The sequence below is a fragment of the Dromiciops gliroides genome, chromosome 6 (assembly GCF_019393635.1).
Source record: "Dromiciops gliroides isolate mDroGli1 chromosome 6, mDroGli1.pri, whole genome shotgun sequence".
NCBI classification, from domain to species: Eukaryota; Metazoa; Chordata; class Mammalia; order Microbiotheria; family Microbiotheriidae; genus Dromiciops; species Dromiciops gliroides.
The window spans coordinates 242,651,831-242,679,758 of record NC_057866.1 but is presented as its reverse complement, the minus strand read 5'-3'; the positions used below and the strand labels follow the sequence as shown (position 1 = coordinate 242,679,758).

At 38.2% G+C, this 27,928-nt stretch overlaps 1 protein-coding gene across 4 annotated transcripts in view; it reads right to left on the bottom strand.

Annotated features, from left to right (window-relative positions):
- RAP1GDS1 (Rap1 GTPase-GDP dissociation stimulator 1) overlaps window positions 1–27,928 on the bottom strand; it is a 214,137-nt gene that overhangs the window by 156,392 nt on the left and 29,817 nt on the right. For all 4 annotated transcript variants that reach the window (XM_043972756.1, XM_043972753.1, XM_043972754.1 and 1 more), the window contains exon 2: window positions 6,472–6,579. In XM_043972756.1, the coding sequence (XP_043828691.1) occupies window positions 6,472–6,579 (108 nt within the window). The remainder of the gene's footprint in view (window positions 1–6,471; window positions 6,580–27,928) is intronic.

Here is a 27,928-nt window from a genome sequence, read left to right as displayed (position 1 = left end):
TCCATTACTGGATCTTTGGCTGAAAAACCGAATAAACCTGGTACCCCGCCTAGACATTTTCTTTAAATTCCTTTTCTGATTTTCAGTCTTGCCAAGGCTTTCAGAGTCAATGCTCTGTTGTACCTGTCAACAGTTTCCCGAGGTGACTAACTCTAAAGAGATGAAGGCACATTACACATCTCTCAGTGCAACCTTCCCACTCCTTCATTAATTATGCCCCCTGCTTCAAGTAAGTGCTGCCTGCTCTGGAAAGCCATTTTAAAGGACCAAGTCAGCATCTAGACGGAGGAAAGACATGGAAGTTTAGGAGAGCATAAAAGCTTTCAGGGCGGGGCAGCTAGGTGAGCGGCAGTGGATAGAAGAGCACCGGCCCTGGAGTCAGGAGGACCTTGGGTTCAAAATCCAGCCTCAGACACTGACACTCGCTGTGTGACCCTGGGCAAGTCACTTAACCCCCATTGCCTCACTAAAAAAAAAAAAAAACTTTCAGGGCAATAGAAGGGGTCCCAAAGCTCTGACAGCTTAAAGCTTCACCCAGACTTCTGGGACCCTGGGCATACAGTGATCTCCAAGTGATTTTTGATACTGCTGGAAACCATCCTCAGCTGACTTCCAGGACACTGTTCTCTTCTGGGTCTCCTCCTACATGTCTGACATCAGTCAGCTTTACTGGATGCTCATCATCTAACTCCTCTACCCTTAGTTAGAGTGGGTGCTCCCCAGGACTACAGTGTACCCCGGTACTCCTCCTTCTCCACTCTCTTTCACAGGTTCAAGCACAGTCTAGGCAAGTGGCTTCCAAATATATAGATTCAGCTTAGTTTTTCTTTTTTTCTTTTTTTCCAGGACAATGAGGTGTAAGTGACTTGCCCAGGGTCACACCAGCTAGTAAGTGTCAAGGGTCTGAAGGTCGGGTTTGAACTCAGGTCCTCCCTCTGAATGCAGGGTTGGTGCTTTATCCACTGTGCCACCTAGCTGCCCCTTAGTTTATTTCTTGAACTGAAGTTACATATTGTCGACTGCCTCACGTTCAAAATGGAATTCATTACCCTCCTTCTCTAAGCCTCTGGTTAGTCGACAATCCCTATTTCTCTTGAGGGGACCACCATCTTCCAACTCCCCCAGGCCGATTGCTTCAGAATCGTCCTTGATTCTTCACTTCTCCCTCCCACCCTGTCTAATCAGTTATGACGTCTAGCGGATCCCACCTCCAAAAGAGCTCCTGCTTTTCTTTCTTCACTCATGCAGTCATTGTCTTTTAGTCTATGCCCTTTTGCCTCCTACCTGGACTACTTTAATAGCTTCTTAATTGTTCTCCTCTCTCACCAATCCACCTTCTACCCAGCCATCAAAATAATCTTCCTCCTACAGGTCTAGAGCTATATTTTACCCCGCCCTGTTCAAAAACATCCAGGGATTCTGCATTGCCTACAAGAGGAAATACAAACTCTTTATTTAAGCTGGAATCTAAGATTCTTGGCAATCAAGCTACCTATGCACTTTTCCAACCTAATTTCATAATATGCCCAGTTAGAACCCTATCTTCCAACCAAACTGGACTACCATTTCCCCAAAATGAAACTCGATCTCATTCCTCCATACAGGTGCACCAGACGCCTCCGCTATTATCTGAAATTCACATCCTCCTCATCTCCACCTCTCAGAATCCTGCTCTTCCTTCAAGGCTCAGGGAACAACTCTGCTTACCTATATACATATTTTATTTCCATCTTCCCCAAAGCAGAACTCTTTGAGAGAGCAAAGACCATCAGTCTCATTTGTGTCTTTTGGGTACAGTGCCATGCAATAAAGAGGCATCTAATCAATGCTGGTTGAACTGAATTAAAATATTGCTTCCTGAAACAGCTTCAAATTTTAAAACTTCAGTAAAAAATTTGCAACTTAGGATAACGCACCAGCCCTGGATTCAGGAGGACCTGAGTTCAAATCCGGCCTCAGACACTTGACACATACTAGCTATGTGGCCCTGGGCAAGTCACTTGCCCCTCATTGCCCTGAAAAAAAAAATTAAATTTTAAATAAAAAAAAAATTTGCAACTTAAAGAATCTGATTTCTTGCTTTATATCAAGGAAAATGGCTTTTTCCTATATAACATGCCCTCTTGTAAGATATAACAATCAACTCATTTATAGTTGGTTTTAAGGCTGACAGAATTTTCTCCAAGAACAACTGAGTAAAATAGGTAGTACAATTATTATTCACATTTAACAGAAGGTAAATTAAGACTCAGAACTTAAGTGACTTACTCATAAACCACAGTGTAAGTGCCAGGATTTGAAATCTAGAACCATTTCCACTACTATTACTCTTTTAAGTGAATCAAGACAATGTATTAACCTGCCCCATATCAGAAATGTAGTTTTCAATCCAAAATCATGTGTCTAAATACTTTTTGAGCTACTCCTAATAACAGTATTGACTTACTCTTTTTTTTTTCCTCTCCCATCACTCCATCTTCCTCTCCCTCTTTACTTTGGAAAGAACACTGGATTAGGGATCAGAAGACTTGGATTTTATGCCTGGAGGCTTCACTTGCAAGCTGCATGACCTTACAGCACCCTGTTTCCAATATGTAAGATGGCAATAACACTGCCTGCCCAGCCTAACAGGGCTCTTGGGGAGACTCAGACGAGAATGGAAGTGAAAACCATAGAACATCATTCTATTTTTCCCTCCTTCATCTTCTCTGATGCTTTGCACACAGACTAGGACTCCACCCCCTCCATTTCTAACACTTGGTTTGCTCTTTCCTTTCCTCCCCAGATATTCCAGACCACAGAATAAAATCAAGGAGCATGCCATCAACAAAGGGTGGAAAACAAGTCACAAGCTAGCGCTGCCCAAGACTGTGAATTATTGGGTCTTTGCCATGTGATATTTTTACTGAACTAGTGAAAAGTTTGGTTACTTTTTACCACGTGTTCTGGACATGGATATAAACAAAATGTGTAACAACTCAGGCTAAAATGGATTTCTTATGACTCTAGAATTATTTGTAAATGAATAAATGATTCAATTCTCACAAATAGTCAGATCCCGATATTATATGGAAAAAACAAAGAAGCAAAGCAAAACCCACCAAATCCTTAAGGCCTTAATTTTACATTAGATAGACCTAAGTAGAAATCAGTTTCTCATTACAAAGACACTTTATTTCATCATTCCTGAACAGAAACTTAAGCTAATTTGAAAATTGCAAATTCCTTCAGGAATGTGACAAAAATATATGAGAAAAATCTTCTGGATAAACATAAGTCTTTCTGGATAAGATAAGTCAACCCACTGACAGCTTATAATTTTTAATTTATTTTTTTTAATTTTGGGGCAGGGCAATGAGGGTTAAGTGACTTGCCCAGGGTCACACAGCTAGTAAGTGTCAAGTGTCTGAAGCCGGATTTGAACTCGGGTCCTCCTGAATCCAGGGCCAGTGTTCTATCCACTGCACCACCTAGCTGCCCCCCACTGACAGCTTATTACAGACATATTCAAAAGAAAATTTGATTACTGTTTTATTAACATTCTTAGATTTTGTTCCATAAAGTTTTCCCTTTCTCATCAACTAAAAATTACAGAAAACTCGCCACCATTTAAAAATGCACACCACTTTCTGTTGCAACAGCAAAAGAGTCCTCTTTATTCAACAAGAGTTTTCTCTTTTCACTGCATGAAAGCATGAGAACTTACTGGCTGAAGAACACAATGTTTGAAAGGCTCTAAACTGGTTCTTAAGTATGTTATTGACCTATTTTAATATTCTGAGAGAAGACAAGAAGCTTGAAATCCAAAATGCTACTTGGGAAGGTAACAGTCCAAAAAGCCAAATGGACTCATTTGACAAGATAGGCCCATCTATTACTATTAGATTTTAAACATGTGAAAAACACGACTCTCATTCTGGCTAAGAACATTCTTTAACCAAAATGCAACAATGATTGACCTTGAAAAGAAATTAATACCTTGCTGTTATATTTATAACTAATTATTAATTTGTGATCCACCCTTTTCCTTTCATTTCTGTTCAAACCCAACTCCCTGAAAAGGTCAATCTCTGAAGGGGAGGTCTGAGTGAGGAGATCTGCTCCTAGTTCTCAAGACACAGGCTCCTTAATGAGGTGGGAGGGACTCCACCAGACTTATTTCTGTTTACAATATAAATGGAATCCAATCTGGGGAGCCTCTGCCTGGGGGAAAAACCCTGTCCCTGATCTCCCCATTAGAGTTTAGGGTAACCCAGCTGATGGAGGAGAAAACTCACTGGAGAGGTCCAAATGGAAATGGCTTCCCCTACCCAGAAGCCAAGACTGCCAAATGTCAGGATCAAGCCACATTCTTAGTAGAAGGAGCTTAAGACTTTTAGCCCACCTCCTCATCAATCAGAGCTGAATTTCACTTGTCAGGGGAGTTCACTTTCAGAAGGTATTTAAGGAGTTTCATTGTCTCCTTTGGCATCTTTGGTTTCCTAGAGAAAATACTGACCATCAATTTATTGACTACCAACTAGCCTAGTTAATAAATTGATTATTAGTTACCCAGAAATTCTGCCTCTCAGGGTTTTCATGCATCACACCTTCCTTTAATATTAGATTTTCCCGGGGGCAGCTAGGTGGCACAGTGAATAAAGCACAGGCCCTGGATTCAAGAGGACCTGAGTTCAAATCTGGCCTCAGACATTTGACACTTACTAGCTGTTTGACCCTGGGCAAGTCACTTAACCCTCACTGCCCTGCAAAAACAACAACAATTAGATTTTCCCCTCTCAAGTGCAGGAATAGTACACCACCATCAAAATGGATACAGTTTATGAGCTGCCTAAGTAAATGATGATTTTCTTCTTTGGGTAAGTCTCAACCACTATTTTCGAATACTGGTCCATGGTTTTTGAGATCAGCACACAAAACGAAACAAAACTGGATGAACACATACTGTCCAATTCTTTTTGTGCTCCCAATCCAGTCTCTCCCAGCAGACTCTTTGACTGATTCTTTAAACAGTCAGGATCAGCAGGTGTTTTGCTATTCTGATGTTTTCTCCGTGAATGGTGGATCACTATCACATGTGCTGTTTGTCATTTCTACAACGTCAGTAGTTTATGATTTGAAGAAGCACACCCGTCTATGTAGACCCCTGGCAGATTGGATCAATGGCTTAATCCACTGCTTCTCTCCTTTGCTCTCTTCCCTTCCCTCCAAAACTGAGCCGTCAACAAGGAATCCTTTCATAGAACCATGACCCTAATCCTAATTTATCTTAGTCCCATCTTGTGATTTCTTTGAGTGAGGAAAAATCCTCTACCAAAGCAGATCAGAAACTGCTTAGCAATTTAACAGTCTGAGAGTTTGCTGAGGCACTGAGGGGTTAAATGACTTGTCCAGAAGCATGTGGCCAGTGTGTGTCAGAGGGGCATCCTGAAACACATCTTCCTGATTTTGAAGCGCCGCCCTTCTATCTCCTATAGCAGCAATGTCTATCATCTGTTAAAATGACTGAAATTTAAATATCCTGATGATAAAGCTATAGCCTCAAGTAGCAATAGAATCCCTAAGAGAAGCTAACTTAAAATGATGCTTTTGAAATGAAGTATTTTAATACTTGTAATCAAGTCAAAATAAAGACTTGTAATCAAGTCTAAATAAATTTTAAGAATTTCTTTTAGCTGATCAAGAGAAAAACAAACAATATACCCAATCAGACAAGCTCGCACATACCTGAAAGCTTGCAATCGAAATGCATAGCCTCTTTTCTGTATGTTAATTTTCTGTTCCATAATTATTTCTAAGATAAGACAATAGGTCCATCAAATGAGTGCATAACCTACTTCAGCAATTAAGGCAGAAAGTGAAAGTTAGTCTTTACCTGACTATCTACCATAGCATTAAAGAAATGACAAAACAAAAGTATGCTAGCACATTCAACATGATAAGACAATGGACCATACAATAAGGATTTGAGAAATTTCTTACCCTAGAATTATTTAAGGAAAGACTGCATCTCTCTCCTTAGTCTTATTAGACACACTCTGGATTAAACTCTTTTTGAATGCTGAGTATTGGATTAGATGTCCCCTGATGAAGTCTAAGAAAGGGAAGGTTTCTGAAGAGTTTCTAAGTCTGAGATAATAGACATACTTTAGATGTCTTGCATACATTATTTTAAACCACAGCTGTTAACATGAAAATATCTGTGAGGCTCATGTGCTGTATGTGTGTCCATGTGTTTATAATTGGATAATGACCTTGCTCTAGGATTGGTATTAATATCACTACCACCAGTAAACAGTTCTTTTGCTCTCCTGAAACAATTATGGCTTTTTTCCCATATATTTTTAGAAACATAATAGTTAAAAACCTCAATGGCAGGGAGAAATACTCAGAGAAATTTCAATAAGTTAAACTTCTTCATCAGCTTCAGAGTGATGGCTGAGCTGACTATGGTAGTTCAACCAGACTTACTGTTCTGAGCCAGGGCTTGAAGCAGGCAGTCCAAGCATCCTTCCAAACTGTCCTCAGAGATGTCAATGGCTGTGATCTTCAATTTCTTCAAGGCATCGCTGAGATTATCTGTTTATACAAAGGAAAAAAAAAATCCATGTTCACAAGTGGATGGAGGAAAAGTCACAGCTTACAGAAAAAACACAGCTATCCCCTTTCACTACTGAAAAGAATGAGGTTAACTCTGAATATGTTCCAAGGTGAGAACATAGTGAAAAACAATTTTTTAAATTAAAATTATCCCTGTTTCTTTATATGTGAAATCGCTCAGGAAGAATATCTTATATGCTGTTTTGGAACATCTGTTTCAAACATCATGAAACGTGAGCTTCTTACACTATACAATACTAACTCAGAAAACCCAAAATTACATAAAGTGGAGTCTCCTTGAATAAAGAAAAGGACTTTGTCAATAACATTTGCTTTCTCTTGGTTTCAAAAGACTTAACATTTATATTTAAGACCAACTCATTTCAACAGAGAATTATAATGATTAAGAATAACCAATAGTGCTAATGGACACATCTTTGGTTAGCATGATGAATACTGAACATTGAGGAGCTACCTCAGGTTGAAAATCCTCAATTCAAGGCATGCCTCAGACACACCCTGGCTATGCCACTCCAGGCAAGTTACTTCACCTACTGGTGCCTCTGGAAATGCTTGAAGACTCTTAGTTGCAAGTACCAACTACAATGATAGAATAATCTCCCCTCAGTAAGATTCCCTTATATCAATGAAACCACAAGTCCAGTTCAAAAATCAAAGTTTTTTTGAGACTACAAAGCTAAAAACAAAATAGTCTCTGTCCTCAAGGATATTACTAACAAGAGAGACAAATTGCATGTACAGGTATACATGAAAAAGGGTACAAGAAGAGCTACTCTTGGTAAAACAAGGACTTCCTTTGAGATTAGAGAAAAGGAGAGAATGCTGGGGTGATTTAAGAGGATTTGAGGTAATATTATAAGCTAGATTCTTCCATTAACTTTCTACTTTGATGCTTCATTGGGGGATGGAAGAGACTATGGGTTCTTAAGCAGTCAATACACTGTTATATGTAAAGACCCTACTATGTGCCAGGAATTAAGCTGGGTGCTATGCATTCAAAGACAGAAAGGAAACAGCCCTTGTGCCCAGGGGGCTTTCATTCTGTAAGGCACCTCTCTGGCAGACTACTGAAGCCTAGGGACCCCTTCTCAGAATAATATTTTAAAATACATAAAATAAAATACATGGGATCACAAAGAAAACCATTTATATTAAAATAGAGATATCACAATATATTTTCAAAAACAGGTTCATAGACTTAAGGTTAATAACTTATGTTATAGGGGGAGCAAGTATGTGCAATTTGGAGGTAAATCACTAGCATTTGGGGCAAAACTCCCAAAAGGATGTGGTGTTTGAGCTAAGCTTTGAAGGAAAACCAGGATTTTAAGAGGAAGAGATGAGAAGGGAGGGTGTTCCAAGGAGAGAGGATAGACTACAAAGGCAGAGATGAGACAGAATGGCCTAGTAAGGAATAGTAAGAGGGCAAGTTTGGCTGGACCTGTGTCTGGGGAAGGAAACTGGCAGATTCCCCCTTCCCAAACACCTGGAAAAGCTTCCAGTACAAGGGCCAGAAGATGGGCTTTACATCTGTTATTTAAAGATTAACCTCATTTCCTTCAGAAGTTCATTCCTCAGCAGGTTGGTCACAAGGTAACAATGGTTCTTTTCTTTTCTTTCCTTTTTTATTCCTGCTACCGCAACTGTTACAGACAAGGTATAGAGGAGCTGTGATCTCTTTCAGTGGAAAGGATTTCCAAATTAAAATTAAATGCACTTTTAGTACTGAAGTAAACTATATTCCTATGCCTAAATTGATGACAGCTTTATGGTTTACAAAGTACTTAAAAAGCTAAAACACAAAGTACTTTACCTACATAATCTCATTTGATCCTTACATCAACCCTGTATGTGAAATATATCTTCTCCTCTCTTGACTTCAGAGACACCATCCTTTATTTTCCTCTCTCTCAAGCAGGGGCCTTCTCCGTGTCCTATATAATCCCTCCAAAGTAGGTCCACTTTTGGTCCTCTTTTCAACTCCGGATATCCGGTTCTTTGACAATCACACTGGCTTCCATGCAGTCAAATATTAACCTCATGTCACCCCCATGAAGGCAGCTCCCAAGCCTCCAGATATGCTCAGTCTCCTGAGTTTGATCGACATGTCCAACTGCCTGTCAAACATCTGAAGAATCAGCCTGGGACTGTGGAAAAAAGAACCTGACTTGGAGTTGGAAGACTCCCATCTCAGATTTTAAAAACCCAACCAACTGCTGTTAGCCCACATACTAGCTGCATGACACTGGCAAATGCCTCTCAAAGCCTCCATTTCCTCAGCTGTAAATTGAAAATAACATCCACAGTACACACACCACAGGGCTTTTGTGAAGATCAAAAGCCCTGTGTAAACTCTAAACAGCTATATAACTTCAGCTAGGAGGATCGTTATCTACAGGCATGTTCCACTGCCACCTGAAACTGAACACACCCAAAGCCAAGCTGGTCTTTCCCCGCCAAATTTCCTCCTGTCTGTCTTCACTAGTTCTGTCAGTGAAAAAAGCTTCATGCTTTTGCGTCCACAGCTGAAGCCACTATTATCAATGACGTTACCTCTCTCTCTCTCTCTCTCTCTCTCTCTCTCTCTCTCTCTCTCTCTCTCTCTCTCTCTCTCCTCTGCCATCTCATCAGATACTGAATCCTACTGATTTGACCTTCAAAATCTCTCTTGCATCCACCCCCTCCTCTCAGTTCCCAATACCACCACCTTCAGATAAATCCTCCTTATAACCCACCTGAACATGAGCTTAAAAGAAAAAAGTTCCTTCTATCACTCAGAAAATGCATAGTAGCAAAAATGAAAAGGAATGATCTACTTCATAACAACTCAGAACAGTAGCTAAGAAAATGCATCTATTAAAACATCTATTAAAAGATGAGTCAAAATTGCTTCAAAACTGGATTTTTGTTTCTGTATTTCTGGGGTTTTTTTCTGTTCTAAATAGAATTTGTTCAATGGATGGCAATGTTAAGTGAGAATGTGGCACGGAGAAACAAACTTTTAGATGACAGAACCTCCACATTAAACATTGATAAATTCACTTGCCTAAAGAGACCTAAGTGATTTTTCACTGTTTTATAGAGGCTTAAAAGAACAAAAGAACAAAAGGGTTTCTGATGATACAAAAGATTCCACCCCATTATGATCAAACACAAATCCCTTGAGCTGATTTCCACAAGAGTTAAAATCTAAGAGCAACAAATATTGTATTCTGATAAGCTAAACTTTCTTCAAAGATATTTGCCTAACTGATTTCCTCAGTATGAAGGGCGAATTCAGTGAAGGGGAGGGTGGTAAAAGAGTGAGGAAATATACTGGAATTTTTTCAAGGCATCAATATATTTTTAAAAGAATAACCAATTTTATTAGATATATTTTGATAGTTTATCAATAACAGATACTATTGTACTTTAAATCACAATTATTTGTTACAACTGTATAAAAGCAAGCACATCTCTGAATACACTTGTACCATATCAAAGCATTCTCATTAAGTACTACCACACATGAAGTAAAAGATTAATGCAGCAAACATTTTAAAAGTATATTTCTAAAGAAGAACCAATGTCAATTACAAAATAATAATAGTAATGATAATATTTTAAATTAGATGCAAAGTCAAAATAAAAAAACTGACAAGGTGAGGTCCTGAGTCAAGAGGGTTAAAAAAAAAGTCCATGTAATTAACAAAACAAACCCAGTTAATTATGACAGTTAACATTTATATAGGTTTACCAGTTAAAATAACATTTATACATGGCTCTGTTAGGTAGGAAGGGCTAATTTTTTTTTAATTCTTCCAATGTTTTTTTATCTGTATCACTCACTCCTCTCTTCAACCCAATGAACCATCTCTTGTAACAAAAAATAAAAGAGGGGAAAAGCAATCCAGCCAAATTAATCAAACCAAGTCTGAAAATAATGAATTGTTCCAAATCTGTTGTCCTTCAACCCTACAAAGAAGGGAGAAGGATTATATTTTTACAGTGTTCAGTGTGGAGGATTTTGTTCTTGTGGTTATCCTGTATAATGTCTTTCTGACTCGGCTTACTTCATTCTACATCAGTTCATATAAGTTTTCTCATGTGTTCCTGAATTCTTCTTATTCACTCTTTCTCTTATGGCATTAAATCCTTTAATTTCATGAACCATGATTTTATTTGGTCATTCCCTAATTAGAGCATCTACTTTATAAAACTTCCTTTTTAGTACAATTAAAAATATTATGAAATAAATATTTCTCTAATCTAAAATCCTTTCCAGATCTTTCCCATTAGGAAAGGGGTCAATAGGTCAAGAATAAAAGATATTCTTGGGGAAACTGAAGTAAGGGTATAGAAATCAAAAAGTACATCTTACGGGGCGGCTAGGTGGCGCAGTGAATAAAGCACCGGCCCTGGATTCAGGAGTACCTGAGTTCAAATCCGACCTCAGACACTTGACACTTACCAGCTGTGTGACCCTAGGCAAGTCACTTAACCCCCATTGCCCCGCAAAATATATATGTGTATATATATATATATATATGCATACATACATATATACATATACATATACATATATATATATAAAACACAAAAAAAGTACATCTTATCTAGTTGAGATCATTGCCTTCCCTATAAACCCTAAAGTCATTGGACAGGCCACTCTTTCCTCATCACCTGAAGGAATTAAGGTATTAATCAGAGGCAGGTGGTCCCTTTGATTACTTCAGGTCACCTGTGACAAGTTGAGGACCTTGAGGAAATCAGTCAAAGAGGGATGTGTGTATTTCAAGAGGACAGTTCTCTAGAGACATTCAGAAAGAATCTAAGGCTATTGTTCTGTTAGATGAAGTAGAATGTTAACCCATAACTGTGTTTTATCATTCTGTGACATTTCTCTTGTTTAAGATTCGTGTGTGTGTGTGTGTGTGTGTGTGTGTGTGTGTGTGTGTGTTATCTCAAATTGTCTTGGTGATGGGGTCATACCAGTTCAGCCATTTTTCTTCTTAAGTGAGAAATACTTGGACTTAAATATGAAATTAAATAAAATTGCTTTTTGAAAACTTGTGCCTAAAATTCTGAGTACAGAACTGATATTTTTTCTTTGACATTTGCTATCACAAAAGTGCTTACTAATTAAAATTTTGGCGTAAATGACATCTTTCCCTCCTTTGGCTCCTTTAAGGCTAGAAATGGGGGTGTATTACTTTCTTAGTATAATTTCCGAGCCCTTTCCGGAACAGTTGGACCAATCTTCTGCAAAGAAGAGTTCATTAATAATAATACCAACTTTACAAATAAAGAAACTGAGGCTGGGAAAAGGAAATTACTTCCCCCCAAATAAGGCAAATGAAAGCAATAGAACTAGGGCTCAAAATCAGGTCTCCTTAATAGAGAGAAGTATAATGTGTGTATTATGTTTGTATATAATATACACACATCACACTGTGGAGATCACCCCTTGATGTATATGCACTATACATCTATATACACATTTTCACATATAACTATATATGGTATGTTATATACCTAATGATATAAAATTCATATCATTAGCTGCTCCCCTATAGAGAAGTAGAAGGGAAAGAAGTGTATATCAATTACCTCATTTATGAATCACTGCTGTTTCAAGTTCTATTACTAAAAGATCTGGGGCAAGGGGAGGGAGAGTGCAAGACAGAGGGGAGGAAGCTTTGATGGTCTCAAAGTGTTTCAGAAGGCTTTTAAAAATTTATTTTTCCTCTTCCCCTCTTCTTAAGACTCTGAAGAACATTTAGGCAAGCTTATTTACCGTGCCTTCTCTCATACATAAAATAAGGACATAAATGTTAACTGGTCTGGAAATGTTTAGTGTTATGGAAAGCCATTAAAATGACAATATTGCAACTCTCCTGAGAAATTTTCGCCACCTTCTTACACTCTCAACCCCAGAAAAAATTACTGAGACAAGAACAGGCATGCAATTTTACATTTAAATAAATGAAGGTTGAGGAAATTGCTTGCTGTTTTCATCATCAAAGAAAATATATTTAACTTAGATCAAAAGAGTCTCTCAAAAGACCAGCTTTAATACAAAGAAAACTTCATTCTAATAAGTTAATGAAGTCTTAGATCCTCCCTCCATGCCAGCCAGCCAGCACATAGGATCAAAGATTAAGAAATAGAAGGAGCCTTTATCTTACCTATTTCTTGTTTATACATACTTATTTGTATGTTGTCTTCCCCATTAGACATTGAGCTCCTTGAGAGCAAGGACTGTTATTTCCGCCCCCCCCCCCCCCCCCCTCCTATTTTGATTTCAAAGACTTTTTAATCAACCCCTTGATTTTACTGTGGGGAAGATGAGACCAGGAGAGGTTAAGTGATTTTTTCCCTGGGGCACACAGGGCACATTTCTCAAGTGGAAGTGCAAGGATTCTAATGAAGGTCTCTGATTACCTTCTACATTCCTTGCAGGCATCACCCAGAAATGTCTGCTATATTTGCAAGGTGACAAATTTTTTAAAAGGCAATACATAGAACTCATGACATTCCATTCTGCTTGTGGAGCACCTGCTGCTGCTGAGACAAGTCCATTATGAAAAGAGGACATGAGTAGAACTGATAACGGGCAGATGGAAATTTTGAGACCTTTTCATTTCTCCTTGAATTGGTGCCCAAGTTTTCCTAAATTTACTATCACTTGAGAATAATAATATTTTATTAAAAGTAAGAAATAATTAACATGGCTCTATCAAGCAGCAACACAGTCCCTGATATAAAAGTAATAGATCACATTATGCCTTTACTAATAGTTTTTCACTTAGAATTCAATGACTATGGTTATGGGCACCAAATTCATCTACTCCTGATTTGGAGGTACATGGGTTAGGGACCTGGAAAAAAAGCAATCTCTCTTAAGATTAAGTTTCATTAGCTGAAAGGCTTTAGCTTCTGATCAAAGTGATTGATTGATTGATTGATTGATTGATTGATTGATTGATTGCAGGGCAATAAGGGTTAAGTGACTTGCCCAGGGTTACACAGCTAGTAAGTGTCAAGTGTCTGAGGCTGGTTTTGAACTCAGGTCCTCCTGAAACCAGGGCTGGTGCTTTACCCACTGCACCATCTAGCTGCCCCCTGATCAAAGTTATTTTTAAACCCTGACTAACCAAATAGAAATAAGTAGTAGTTCTCTTGCTAATATAAGGAGATAGTAGAAGGCTTTAGATGGAAAGGGAAGACTGACTCAAACTGGCTATAACAAAGAAAAATATCTTCCACATTTCTGCTAACTGAAGAGACTACTGCATCAACCATAGGGTTTTATTCTTTTGTTGATACTTATCTTTTTTCTTTAATCATTGTCTAATTTCCCCAAGTTTCTGATTCAAGAAAAAATGTGAAGCCTTTCTTAAATTTCCTCAGACGAAGTCACCCACTCTTTATATAAAACACTAAAACCAAGTACGGCTCAAAACTTTAATGAATGGGTAACCAAAAGCAAAAGTATAAATTGGAAAACCCAGTTTATTCCTGATTTTGCCCTTTGTGAAGTCTTACAAGGATGATGCTCTAGTTCAGGCCCTCATCATTTCTCATGTGGACTACTGTAATCCATTCAGCTTTGAAGCAAGTGGAGGAAATAGAAAGTCAAAATATGCTGTATATTAATTGCTACTGTTGTTTATGACACAGTTGTATACCAACTAGAGAAAGAACTATAACCAAATAACTGGAATGAGAGTTTAAAGTATCTAAGATTTGTCATTCACTGTTTTCTTTTCAACTGTTGCAGGCAAAACAAAAACTATAAAGAGCAAAATAAAAACAAATGAAATGGGCTATTCTCAGAACTACCTACCAAGAACATGTTCCAGAAGTTCAAAAGCTAAATTAAGCATGTATCAATACTAAATTTATTTAATGATACTTTAGGCAATTTACTTTTAGAAAGCACAGAAAGGATTTTTTTTTTAATGAGTGTGCTTAATTTATTTTTTCACGTTTCTTTTAAAGAACAAGACAGGTAATAAATACTGAAAGACATATTTGTTAAAAAATGAAATCCAGGGGCAGCTAGGTGGCACAGTGGATAGAGCACCGGCTCTGGAGTCAGGAGGACCTGAGTTCAAATCCAGCCTCAGACACTTGACACTTACTAGCTGTGTGACCCTGGGCAAGTCACTTAACCCCAACTGCCTCACTAAAAAAAAAAAAGAAAAAGAAAAAAAAAAGAAATCCAATTCAATTCAGTTTTAGCTACCTGCAAATTTCCCCATATTTTCCCCACTTAAAAACAAGAATAAAAAAACCTTTACTTGATCTAACTCTCATCCCTATCTCTCCTGCCTGTCACAGCCAAAATCCCTAAAAAAGCTATCTACACTTGTCTGCACTTTCACCTCCTACTCACTTCTCAATTCCTTGCAATCTGGCTTCTATCACCAATGGACTGAAAAGCTCTTAACCAAAGTTACCAATTAAATCTTTATGGCTAAACCCAATGGTCTTCACTCAGTCATCACCCCTATTAAACTCTGCAGTATTTGATACTGTTGAACACCCCCTCTTTCTGGGTCCTCCCTTTCCACTAGATTTTCAGGACATTGAACTGTTCTTTTGGATGTTACAACAATCCTTCTTGGTCCTTTGAAGGATTACTGTCCATGCACTGTAATATGCTAGGGCATTGTCCTGAGTCCTCTCCTATATTTATATTCTTGCTCTCTTGGTGGCCTTTTCTGATAGGCACCAAAGGGTTCACTCATTTCTTTGCATATGATTCCCAAATCTACATATCCAGCCTCAACACCTCTCCAGAGTTCCAACCCCACATTTTCTCAGTCTATCCTGCCTGATGGACAACTCCCTGGACAGCTGCAAGGCATCTCAACATATTTAAAACAGAACTCATGATCTTTATTCCTCTCTCCTGGCCCTCAAACAAACAAACAAACAAAAACACAAACAAAAACCAAACCAAAAAAAAAAACAAAAAACTTCTTCCTAAATCCTCGTTTTTGTCCAGGGAGACCCTATTTTTCCAAGTCACCCAAGGCTATAAATTCTAGTCCCCTTTGACTCTTCACTGTCCCTCATCTGGTCACTTCTAAGTCTTCTCAGTTCCACTTCCTCAACATTTCCTGGAATCATCCCATTCTCCCTATGTGCTCCACAACACTTCTAGTCCAGGTCTTCCTCTCTACCCTCCCAAATACATTCTCCACACCACTGCCAAAATCACAGATCTAAAGCTGGTCTGATCATGTCATTCCTCTCTGTTGCAGAAGCTTCAGGTTTTCCCCAATGACTTTAGACTAAAATGTAAATATCCTTGTAAGGAATTTAAAGTTTTTAAAAATCCAGTTTTTTCCTGTTTGTTTACACATCACTGCCCCATATGCTCCAGCCATATTGACTGTATACGTGTACATACATATACATGCATAGGATATAATCAACTAAAATGCTGAAACAGTAGTCTACCTTTTTCTGATACAAAACTACAGTGGGGGGCAGCTAGGTGGTGCAGTGGATAAAGCACTGGCCTTGGATTCAGGAGAACCTGAGTTCAAATCCAGCCTCAGACACTTGACACTTACTAGCTGTGTGACCCTGTGCAAGTCACTTAACCCTCATTGCCCCACAAAAAAAAAAGAAAGAAAGAAAGAAAAGAAAAAAGAAAAAGAAAGAAAGACTAGCTGAGATACACCTCATCCTAAAAAATGCTATCGTGAAAGACAGCTGTGCCTTTCATGGCACATCCTTTTGAGATTCTTCTGGCAACAAACAATTTGGCAGAATAAGGAACAAGTCATAACCAATATTATAATTTCTATCATCTTACTGAAGTGAGCCGCTGAGAAGAACTTACCACTGCACTTAGTCAAATTAACATCTATTCCTTCATTCAAAAGTCAGTATAGTTTTTATGGAAACACAGACAAGAAAGACAACTTTGAAATTAACACGTTGAAATTGGATTCACATTTTCCATTCTATTTTGTATATAGAAAAGTTCTTTTTTATTGTTCATTACATTAAAAATTAAATTTAAAAACTTCGACTTTTTGTCAGGTTAGTTATTCATATTTTCTAATTAGGTAAAAACAGATGGAAAGTTTGGCATAAAGCTAGAGGAAAATCCTAGCACAGTTCAAACAATTTTTCCCTGGTAGCTATGCTAGTCAACAACAATTTCCCCCAAGGGAACTAATGCCAAGGTAGGAAACAAATAAGAAATTAACAAAGGAACCTGAGTCATTAGACAAACTTCCAGAACTTTATTTGAAGTACGAAAGAAAATACTGTAAAAGTTTTCTACAAAAGATAATTCTCATTTTGGGGAATTCAGTATCAGTTCTTAACTGCTAAACTTTAGCTTTTAGGTTCACAATAATAGTCAGAACAGTTAATAGCTTTAAACTCCATTTAAGACCCTGGGAACACCTCTATGTCCCAGCATATGAAAAGTCAATAATACACAAAATGCAGTCAGAAGGTCTTTTATCTTTGAGTCAAACTGGGTTAGCCATTGTCCAAATTCAATATTCCATTCTCAAACTCTATGAATTCACACTATCTGTGCCCATTGGGAAGACACTCTCTTTAATTGTTACCTGTTCTGTTAGCACTTTCTTCCTTCCTTAATTTCTCTTTATCATATATTTACACTTTATCTCCTAGGGAGACTGTAAGTTTCTTGAAAATTTTGCTTTTGCCTTTGAATCCCTAAGACCTAACATAGAACCTTAAACATAATGATGCATTTAATAAATATTTGCTAAATTGCAAAAACAAACAAAAAAACAAAAACAAAAGAACAACCAAAAGGGTTTTGGATTCAGGAGAACCTGAGTTCAAATCCAGCCTCAGACACTTGACACTTACCAGCTGTGTGACCCTGGGCAAGTCATTTAACCCTCATTGCCCTGCAAAAAACAAAAACAAAACAAAGAAACCCCCAGTAAATTTCATTGGTAGGGGGGGCAGCTAGGTGGCACAGTGGATAGATAAAGCACCAGCCCTGGATTCAGAAGGACCTGAGTTCAAATCTGACTTCAGACACTTGACATGTACTAGCTGTGTGACCCTGGGCAAATCAGGCAAATCACTTAACCCCCATTATCCCGCAAAAAAAAAAAAAAATTCATTGGTGAATTATTTTTTAACCCGAATTTCCAGCTCTTAAAAAATTAGAGAAGATGAGGGAAGAGCCTTGCACTTGGATGTAAACATTTTTATAATTTCTTCGTGACATAACCATAAAAAGAAGACCATTACTGTAACAACAGTATTTGTAAATACATGAAGATAGACTGAAATGGAGGCCAGGAGAGACAGGGGCTAGACCTACCATTTCATGGCAAGAGCAGTCTCCTGGATAAGGAAACTTCTACCCATGCAGTTTACTACCTTTTCTACAACTGAAAGGTGAACTGACTGTCCAGGGTCATAGATCCAGGAAATGTTAGGGGCATGATTTGAATCCAAATCTTCCTAACTCCAAAGACAGCTATGCCACCTGCCTCTCATAAAGAAATGTACCAACCACATTTCACAGGAAACACTGGAGGAAACTATGTAAATAAATTGACTAATTGTCTATGCCCTTTGAACTAAAGGAAGCCATTCATAAGAAAAAAGTCCCCATATGCTCCAAAATATTTATAGCAGTACTTTTTGTGATAGGTAAGAACTGGAAACAAAGTAAATGCCCATCAACTGGGGAATGGCTAAATAAATAAATTGTGGTACATGAATATGTTGGAATATTACTATGCTGTAAGAAAACATATTTTGTAATGAATAAAGAGAAACAAGAAAGATCTACATGAACTGATGCAGAGCGAAGTAAGCAGAGTCAAGAAAATACAATAATTACAACAATGTAAATGGAACAAATAATTACACAGCAAAAAATTAAAAGTAAATGGAATAAACATATAAAGATCAAGCAGGACTTGAATGAGAAGACCCAATACCAACCTACTACCCCCATCATGGAAGTGGGAGGTCTACAGAGGTAACTCATTGCTTATATCTTTGGATTTTTTTTCCTCTCCAAAAGATGACTTTGTCACATGAGATAACTCAATAGGAGGCAACTATGGTGACATAAGAAACAGAAAATATCAATAAAAAACTTTTTTTAATTGAGGGAAATGCAAAGAGACAGGGAAACGTTAAGTTTTCCTACTGGACAGAATTGATTGGAAAATTAATACAATATGACAGAAATAATTTATATTATATGCCACAATAAATTCAAAAATAAACATGAAATTTGAATATTAAAAATTGTACCATAAAAAAAATTAGAAAAGAACCAAATCTTTTCACACATATGACTAGGGCAAAATAAATGGGGGGGGGGGGGGGCGGGGAGTGGTGGCAATCCCAAAAGATAAGATAATTTTCATTACATGAAATTGAAAAGATTTTGTAAAAAAAAAAAAAAGTGATGCAACTAGCATTAGCAGCTTATTGGAGAGGAAAGTTTTTTTTATCAAATACATCTGATAAAGTCTGCTATGCAAGATGTAAAGGGAACTGATATAAATATATAACCAGAGCTATTTGCCAACAGAAAAATGATCAAAGGATATGAAAAAACAGTTCTCAAAATAATAATTGCAATTATTAACAAGTATATGAAAGACAAATCATATGAAGTACAAATCAAAATTCTAAGGTTTCATCCTACACCCAGGAAATTGGCAAACTTCAAAAAAGACAGGAATGTAAATATTTGCTGTGTTGTGAAAAGAAGGTCATATGAAAGTATTACTGACTGAACTATGAACAGGTCCAACCTTTCTAAAAAGAAATTTGGGACTTCATACTCTATCCCAGAGATGTCATTGGTATGTATATACTTCAAGAAAGTCCAAGCCAGAAAGAGTTCATATACATAAAATAATTCATGGGGCAGCTAGTTGGCACAGTGGATAAAGCACCAACCCTGGATTCAGGAGTACCTGAGTTCAAATCCGGCCTCAAACACTTGACACTTACTAGCTGTGTGACCCTGGGCAAGTCACTTAACCCCCACTGCGCAGCCAAAAAAAAAAAATCATAACAGCCCTTTTTGTGGCAACAAAGAACTAAAAACAAAGCAGAAGGTCATTGAATAATGAATAATGGTGATCCTTGTGTTTAAGAATACACACACGTATTTAAATATACCATAAGAAAGAATATGATGAATTCAGAGAAGCATAGGAAGATTTCTAAGATCTAATGCAAGAAATAAGCAGGAACAGAAAAACAATATACATGATTACAACGTAAATTGGAGGAATAACAACAAAAAACTATGTAATCATAATTCAAGCTTCACCCTTAAGAGATGAGGAAAATATACCTCTCTCTACCTTCTTTGCAGAGGTGGGAGTACTATAAGTATAGAGTATTGTTGTTACCCCCTTTCTTTTTTTAAAAAATTCTTTGATGATACAAGAGCTGGCTCTCTGGGCAAAAAAATGGGAAAAGAAACATTCAGAAATGAAGGTGTGTAAAAACAAATGACAGCAATAAAAGATTTTATTTTTATGTCTCTCTCAAAAAGCACAGTAATAATAGGAATATAAAAACAAAAATCTAATACTAATATTGAATGAATTTTCTAAACATGTATTTAGCATGATAAAATACTTGTTTATAATTAACATTTTTTCCACCACATTTAGAAATTTCTGATTTTTCCGTATGGTGATGTTAAAGCTAAAATTCTAGCTATTCTGTCTAAAATATCTAATGAGTGGTTGCCAATAAATTATAAGCTTTAGCAAGAGTTATGCTTTTAAGCATTTATTAAGGAGAATAAGAATTTGGTAAAGAGAGAAGAAAAGGCGTAGATTCCTATCTATTAAAGGGAGAGCACATTTCTGGCTCTGCTCTCCACCAGAGTCCCCAGGAAAAGAGAGCAAGACAGAGCGCCAGTCTCTTCCTTCTTCCTCCCACTAGCCAACGTCACTTCCTGACGCCAAAGAAAAGACTCCTGGTCTTGCCCTCAAAGACCTTCACTTCATGGGCGGAACTCTTCTACAGTAAGTCTCCAGCAAGTGGTGTCATTCCAATCGTTACAGTTATCATGACTTTAAGTGAACTAAGATGAGAAAAGTTAGGTTGCTGGGAATGAAAGAGCAAGTTAAGGAAATGGCAAAGGAAAAACTAATTTAGTGACCTGTAAGGAATTCTCTCTATTTCACTTTTTAAAATGAGACTGATGCTCTACCTTCAGTAGAGCCATCCACCTCGATTACATGCAGAGTTCAGGCAGACTGGATGGATATAGGATGTTGACTTAGAGGTCAACCCCTTTATCATCTAGTCCACCTAAGTCTCTTCCAGCTCTAACTCTATTGCCCTATGATGTCCTCTAACTCAGACTCTCTGATTCCTTCTTAAAGTAATTCAAGCTCAATAGGATAGAGCAGCAGAAATGCTTTTGGGCAGAATTGTCGTGAATAATTTTTACCCAGTCCGACCTTTTCATGTTAACTTTAAGGCACTCTACTGATTTCCTTTCTTTGATCTGGCTTAAATTGGATTTCCTGTACAATAAATGTGGGTGATGGGAATACAGAAGATGATTTTTTTCCAAGAGGATATGGTACTTAGCCAAGATGTAGCCCCAATGCTAGTGAGCAGCATGGTCCATGATGAACCACAGCTATTTCCAGCATTAATTAACCTGAACTTGGAATATAAACAGCCCACCTAGATTTAATCAGGAATTAACTATATCCTTTAAAAATCTTTTATCACAGGGTGGCCCTGAAAAGGCTTTCTTGAATTTTCATTCTGAAGGCAACCACTAAAATCACTAAAAAAACCAAAACAAAACAAAACCAGCCAGCATAAAGTATAACTTTATGAATAAATGGAGGAACTCATATACAAAAGTCTTTATACTAATTGTTGTACTTGGAGCCCACCAATTAGCTAACACCAGTTCTAGGTATTTTGTGAGCCAGAATACTCTACTAATCATAGCTCATGAGCTCCTGCCAATTTTGAAAAACCCAGTTAGCCATAGGATACACAGTTCACAATAAAGGCATTTAAATCTATTAAAGCATCATAAAATCACAGTTGGATCCAGCTCCTACCTGAAGCACCCACCAGTGCTTGTTTTCAAGCTCTTCCTTTCTCATACATTTGTAAGGTTGAGGGCTGAAACTCTCTCTTTCTCTTCCCTCCTCCCCCACTTAAAAACAAGGGATGCATCACAAATTATTTCTTAGAATCTTTCAAAAGCATTTTGTCCTCACATTGGAAATAAGGATTAAGTGGATGTTTGGAGAATTCCAAACACTTTTTAGAAAATTACACAAATCCTTTTTCAGTCACTTGTCAGTTGTATGTCCAAGTCAATCTCTCACCCCATTTCCTCTTCTGTAAAATGGGGGTAATAGTAGCATCCGCTTCGGAGGAAGGTTGTGAAGAGCAACAGAAATGATAAATACAAAGTGTCTTACGAATCAGTGCATTACATGAATAGGAGCTGCTGCTGCTGCTGCTATTATAACCATGGGCCAGAATATTTAGAGAAAGATGAACTGAGACTGAAAGGAAGCTCGAATGAAGGTGGCCTTTGGATAGGCACTGGGGAAGAAAGTATCCCAGGTATAGGAAATACTATGAGCAACAGTTTCAGGGCAGAATAAATATGTCATGTTGGGTAATAGTATGGAGACCAACAGAGGATAGACAGTAGGGAACAAAATTGGATAGAGAGAGTGGAGGGCCTTGAAAACCAAGCAGATAAGTTGGAAATTGATGTCATGGGTTATCAAGAGTCACTGTAAAGTCTTGGGCCGAGGCCAAGGGACTGAGGTGTTTGAAGTGGTGATTTTAAAGATTACTATAGCCATTGTCCCAAGCACTCACTGTACTTTACATCCTAACACACTGAGTCAGAAGGGGAGCAGGCAATTCTAAGCTCATCTCCCACCACTTTCTTTTGGCTGTCTCTCCTGAGGTTCACTTCATCCAGATGTACTGACCTATCCAGAATCTCACAGCAGTTATTTACCAGCTACCGGATTATTCACCCTTTCTCAAGGAGTCAAGCATTGGCCTTAAACCCCTCATCACCTCCAGCGTGGACTCTTGTGAGAGACCCTAAATGATCTTCCTGCATCCAGTGTCTCTCTATTATAGGGCACCTTCCATGTAGCAGCCAAAATCAGGCTCAGGTCTGATCATGTCAGTCTTTTGCTCAAGAAGCTTTAGTGATTTCCCACTGATTGTAGGATAAAAATAAAGATTTTCCTGTTTGGGATTTGAAGCCCTTCATGATCTGGCCGTATTCAAGCTTTCTGGGCAACATATCATACACTCTATACTTCTGCCAGTTATTCTATCTCCTGCCTCCATTACTTTTCAGAGATTGTGGTCCCCCCCTCCTTCCTCTCCCCTCTTTTGTCTCTTGGAATCCTTCACGATTCATGTTGAGCATCATCTCTCTCAAGAAGCATTTCATGATTCCCTACCCCTGCTGTTAGTGTCTTCTCCCCCTCAAATTACTGTATATTTATTTTGTAAGGACATTATATAAATATGATAATATAAATAGCATTTATAGCACTTTAAGGCTTGTAAAGTGTCTTGAATATGTTATTTTATTTGGTTCTCCCAACAACCGCAGGATGTAGGTGTTCTTATTATCCCCATTTTCCAGGTGATAAACTGAAGCAGACAAGTAGTAAGTGACTTGTCCAGGGTCACACAGCTACTAAGTGTCTGAGGCAAGATTCAAACTCAGGTCTTCCTCACTCCAAGTCCAGCACTCTAACCACTATGACACCCAACTGCCCATATGACTTTTATGTACTTATCTGCAGACATGTTATATGCTCCTAGTAGAACGTAAGCTTCTTGTATTTAGATCTTTACTTTCTAGCACACTGCCAAACAGTATTCTCTTTCTCACAATCACTCACTGAGTGATTGGTCTTGTCAGGCAAAAAGTCTATAGAGGATGAGGAGAACCTGGAGCCAAATGGGCTAATGAGGAGATTCTTATAGTAACCCATGTTTAGGATCCTAGAGTCTTTAAATACAGTTTTGAACCAATGTAGTGGCAGTGGCAATGGAAAGGAAATGATAAATAAATCCAAGAGACATTTTGAAGAGAACATGATGGTCTATAGCCTCAAAGTTGCTGCTTTTCATAAATACCTGTCTGCAGAACACAGTATACACTGAGAAAAACAAGCTGGTTGCTGTATTTGGACTGTCTGGATTACAAATAAACTGAATTTTACTATATCATGGACAGAGGCATGATAATAGGATGGCTTATTCTGGCAGCTCAGAGCTGGGGGATGAGAAGAGGGCAATGAGAAATGAAATGTTGCATTACTGACTTTAAGATTTTTTTCCTCTTTTTAATTTCCTCTTTTCTCCATATATTTTTTGAAGTTTTGGGTTTTTTTTTTGCTTATCCAGTATTTTTTTTTTCTACTTCCCACAAGCTCTCCCCCTAATGAAACATAAGAAAAACAAAAACTCTTTTAACAAGTATACATGATTAAGTGAAGGACAGACAGAAGGAAGGAAGGAAGGAAGGAAGGAAGGAAGGAAGGAAGGAAGGAAGGAAGGAAGGAAGGAAGGAAGGAAGGAAGGAAGGAAGGAAGGAAGGAAGGAAAATAGTATGCTTCAGTATGTATTCAGACAACCTCAGTTCTTTCTCTGGAGGGTGATAGCATTTTTTCATCATGAATCCTTTGGGATTGTCTTAGATCATTGTATTGCTGAAAATAGTCAAGTCATTCACAGTTCTTCATTATATACTGTTGCTGTTACTGTGTACAATGTTCTCCTGGTTTTGCTCACTTCACATTTTATCAGTTCATGTAAGTCAAATTTTTTTTTTCTGAAATCATCCCATCATTTTTTTTTACAATAATATTCCATTACACTCCTATTTCACAACTTGTTCAGCCATTCCTCATCACAGTTGCTTTTTAATAGGAGACTTGTAGGATAGTGACTTAAAATATTAATGGTCAAACATGAAATGCCATGAATAAGATGACAAACATTTTACAACTTGGTTTTGGGCACTGGTTTTGTTTGGGGAGGGGGGTTGAATATATTCTTTGGAGGCTTTGGTCTTATGCTTATGACCAGATATTTAATGAACTTGTTAAATAAATGCTTTTTGGTTTTTGGCAGGGCAATGAGGGTTAAGCGACTTATCCAGGGTCACACAGCTAGTTAAGTGTCAAGTGTCTAGGGCCTGCATTTGAACTCAGGTCTTCCTGAATCCAGGGCTGGGGCTTTATCCACTGTGCCACCTAGCTGCCCTTGCTTCTGTAACATAAAGAAAAAAAGATGACACAACACAGGAACTCAGGACTGAGAAATTCACATTTTTTTCTCTTCTTTTTCTGTTCTTTATCTCCTTAAACTATAAGGTAGGAATAGAACTATGAGAAGTGGTCCCCTAATTTTGGGACAAATTCAATTTTTTTGTTTGTTTGTTTGTTTTGTAAGGCAATTGGGGTTAAGTGACTTGCCCAGGGTCACAAAGCTAGTAAGTTTCAAATGTCTGAGGCTGGATTTGAACTCAGGTCCTCCTGACTCCAGGATCAGTGCTCTATCTACTGCGCCACCTAGCTGCCCGACAAATTCAATTTTAAAAAATGAAAAGTAACCCACCCAATAGTCACCTCTTCCCCTTTACCTAATCCATGGCATTGTTTATTTCCTATACACTCTATTCCTTGGACAAGCCAAACTATTCCCTTATTCTGAGTCTTCCTCCTTTACCTGTTCTGAACTAAGAGAGGGGTTATGCAGAAACTTATATCTGCCAGAGCTGCCCTTGTGGGAAGCACTCTTCTACATCCTTATGGTCAGTTCTTTGTTCCCTGAAACTAAAAGAAATAAATATGTCGCACCCCCCCCCCGCCCCGCCCCAATCAAACCAAGTGGCTCTTCTGGCTTCCATGATCAGAGACCAAATGCTCTTTTTGGTATTCAAAGCCCTTCACCACCTGCCCCCTCCTACTTTTTCAGTCATCTTACACCCTACTCCCTGACAGGTATTCTTCAGCCCAGCAACACTGGCCTCCTGGCTTTTCCTCCAACAAGATACTCAACCTCAATTCCTGGTATTTTCTCTGGCAGTCCCCATGCCTGGAATGCTGTCCCTCCTGGGCTCTGACCACTGGCCTCCCTGGCTTCCTTGAATTCCCAACTAAACTCCATCTTCTACAGGAAGCCTTTCCCAATCCCCTTTGATTCCAGTGTCTTCCCTCTCAACTATATGCTCTTTATCCATATATAGCTTGTTTGTACATATTTATTTGATTGTTGTCTCCCCCATTAGACTGAAGTCCTTGAGGGCAGGGACCATCTTGTGCTTCATTTTCTATTTCCAGTGCTTAACGCAGTACCTGGTACATTTGTTGTTATTCAGTTGTTTCAGTCATGTCTGACTCTTTGTGATCCAATTAGGGGTTTTCTTGGCAAAGAGACTAGAGTGGTTTGCTATTTCCTTCTCCAGCTTATTTTACAGCTGAGGAAACTGAGGCAAACAGGGTTAAGTGACCTGCCATGGGTCACATAGCTATTAAGTGTTATGAGGCCAAATTTGAACTCAGGTCTTTCTGACTCCAGGCCTGGTGTTCTGATTGCCCAGTACACAGTAAGTACTTAATAAATAACTTGAGCAGCCTTAAACCAGCTGTAATACCTACTGTACCCTTTCCCACCTTCCAGAAAGCAGACTGCTTCGAAAAGCAACTGGGCATTCTGCCTAGCAATCTGCCAATTAACTTAAAAGGCCGTGTGGAATAGCGGATGGAACATTAGAGTTGGAAAGACCTAGATTAAATTCCTGCCTCAGATGCTTACTAGCTATGTGATGCTGGTCACATCACTGAATTTCTCAGTCTCAGTTTCCTAATCTGGAAAATGGTGATACCTACTAATACCTATCTCACAGGGTTGTTTTGAGGATCAAAAGAGATAATGATGGCACAGTAGATAGAGCATCGGCCCTGGAGTCAGGAGGACCTGAGTTCAAATCCAGCCTCAGACACTTAACACTTACTAGCTGTGTGACCCTGGGCAAGTCACTTAACCCTCACTGCCTCACTAAAAATTAAAAAAAATTTTAATTTTAATTAAAAAAAAAAAAGAGATAATGTATGTAAAGTGCTTTGTAAACCTTAAAGTACTGTAGCTATGGGTTGTCACTGGGGGTGGGAGCAGCCGCTGGCCAATGAGGGTTAAGTGACTTGCCCAGGGTCACACAGCTAGTAAGTGTCAAGTGTCTGAGGCAGGGTTTGAACTCAGGTCCTCCTGAATCCAGGGCCAGTGCTTTATCCAATGTGCCACCTAGCTGCCCCTTGTCATTATTAATAAACTTTTCCAGAAATGGGAAGAGAGACGGCAGTACCTTTTTTAGATCTTGGAGGCTGGCATTATGGACACACAGATTATAGAGCTAGAGCAGAAAATGCCACTAGAGGTCTTTTAGTCCAACCTCTCCCCGCCCCCACCCCCTGCATTTTACAAATGAAGAAACAGAGGTCCAAAAAGGTAATCTGCTAAAAATCACAGGAGTTGTTATTCTGCCCTCCAGGCGATATAACTTGTATTTGCAAGGAGTCCCCTGATTCCAAGTTCAGCACCATATTTGGCAATTAATTTAATTCAGTAACTGGAAGGCAAGAAGCCAGGCTGACACCTCTCTGTAGTATTATCCTGGAGCCCAGAATGAATTCTAGGGAGATATGTTGGTCTTTAAGTACTTTTTGATCTCATGTTCCCATAACCATGGTAAATTACTTCTTACATAACAGTTATGGGATCTTTTCAGTGATCTCTGGAGTTGAGACAGAAAGAATGGTCAGGGTTTTATTTATCCCTCAGTTGTAAATAATTTAGCCTCCCTAATTTTTTTAACATTTATTTTCATGTTGAAATGAGTACTATTAAAAAAACAAGCAGACCTTAAGAATCTGACAGTTAACTGGAGAATTGATTTCTTGAACAAGGAGTCAACTAGCCTCATTGAAAATTGGAAAATATGAGGCAAATTTTCCTACTGGCAGTACTATATGAGCAATAGGTAAAAGATAGAAATCTGGTGCCAGAGGCAGTAAAGTCTTTAAAGAACTAAATAATAATATTTTCTTGAAACTAAGAGTAAGTTAGCTCTAACCAGCGTTGGTTTGGTTTGTTGGTTTTGGGGGGTTTTTTTTACATTTTTTAATAGATGACTCATTGGAGATGACTATATACTTAAATTATAGGGGAAAACACCATTTATATTTGATTAGATCATAAAAGTATTAATCAAATAGAAGCCTTG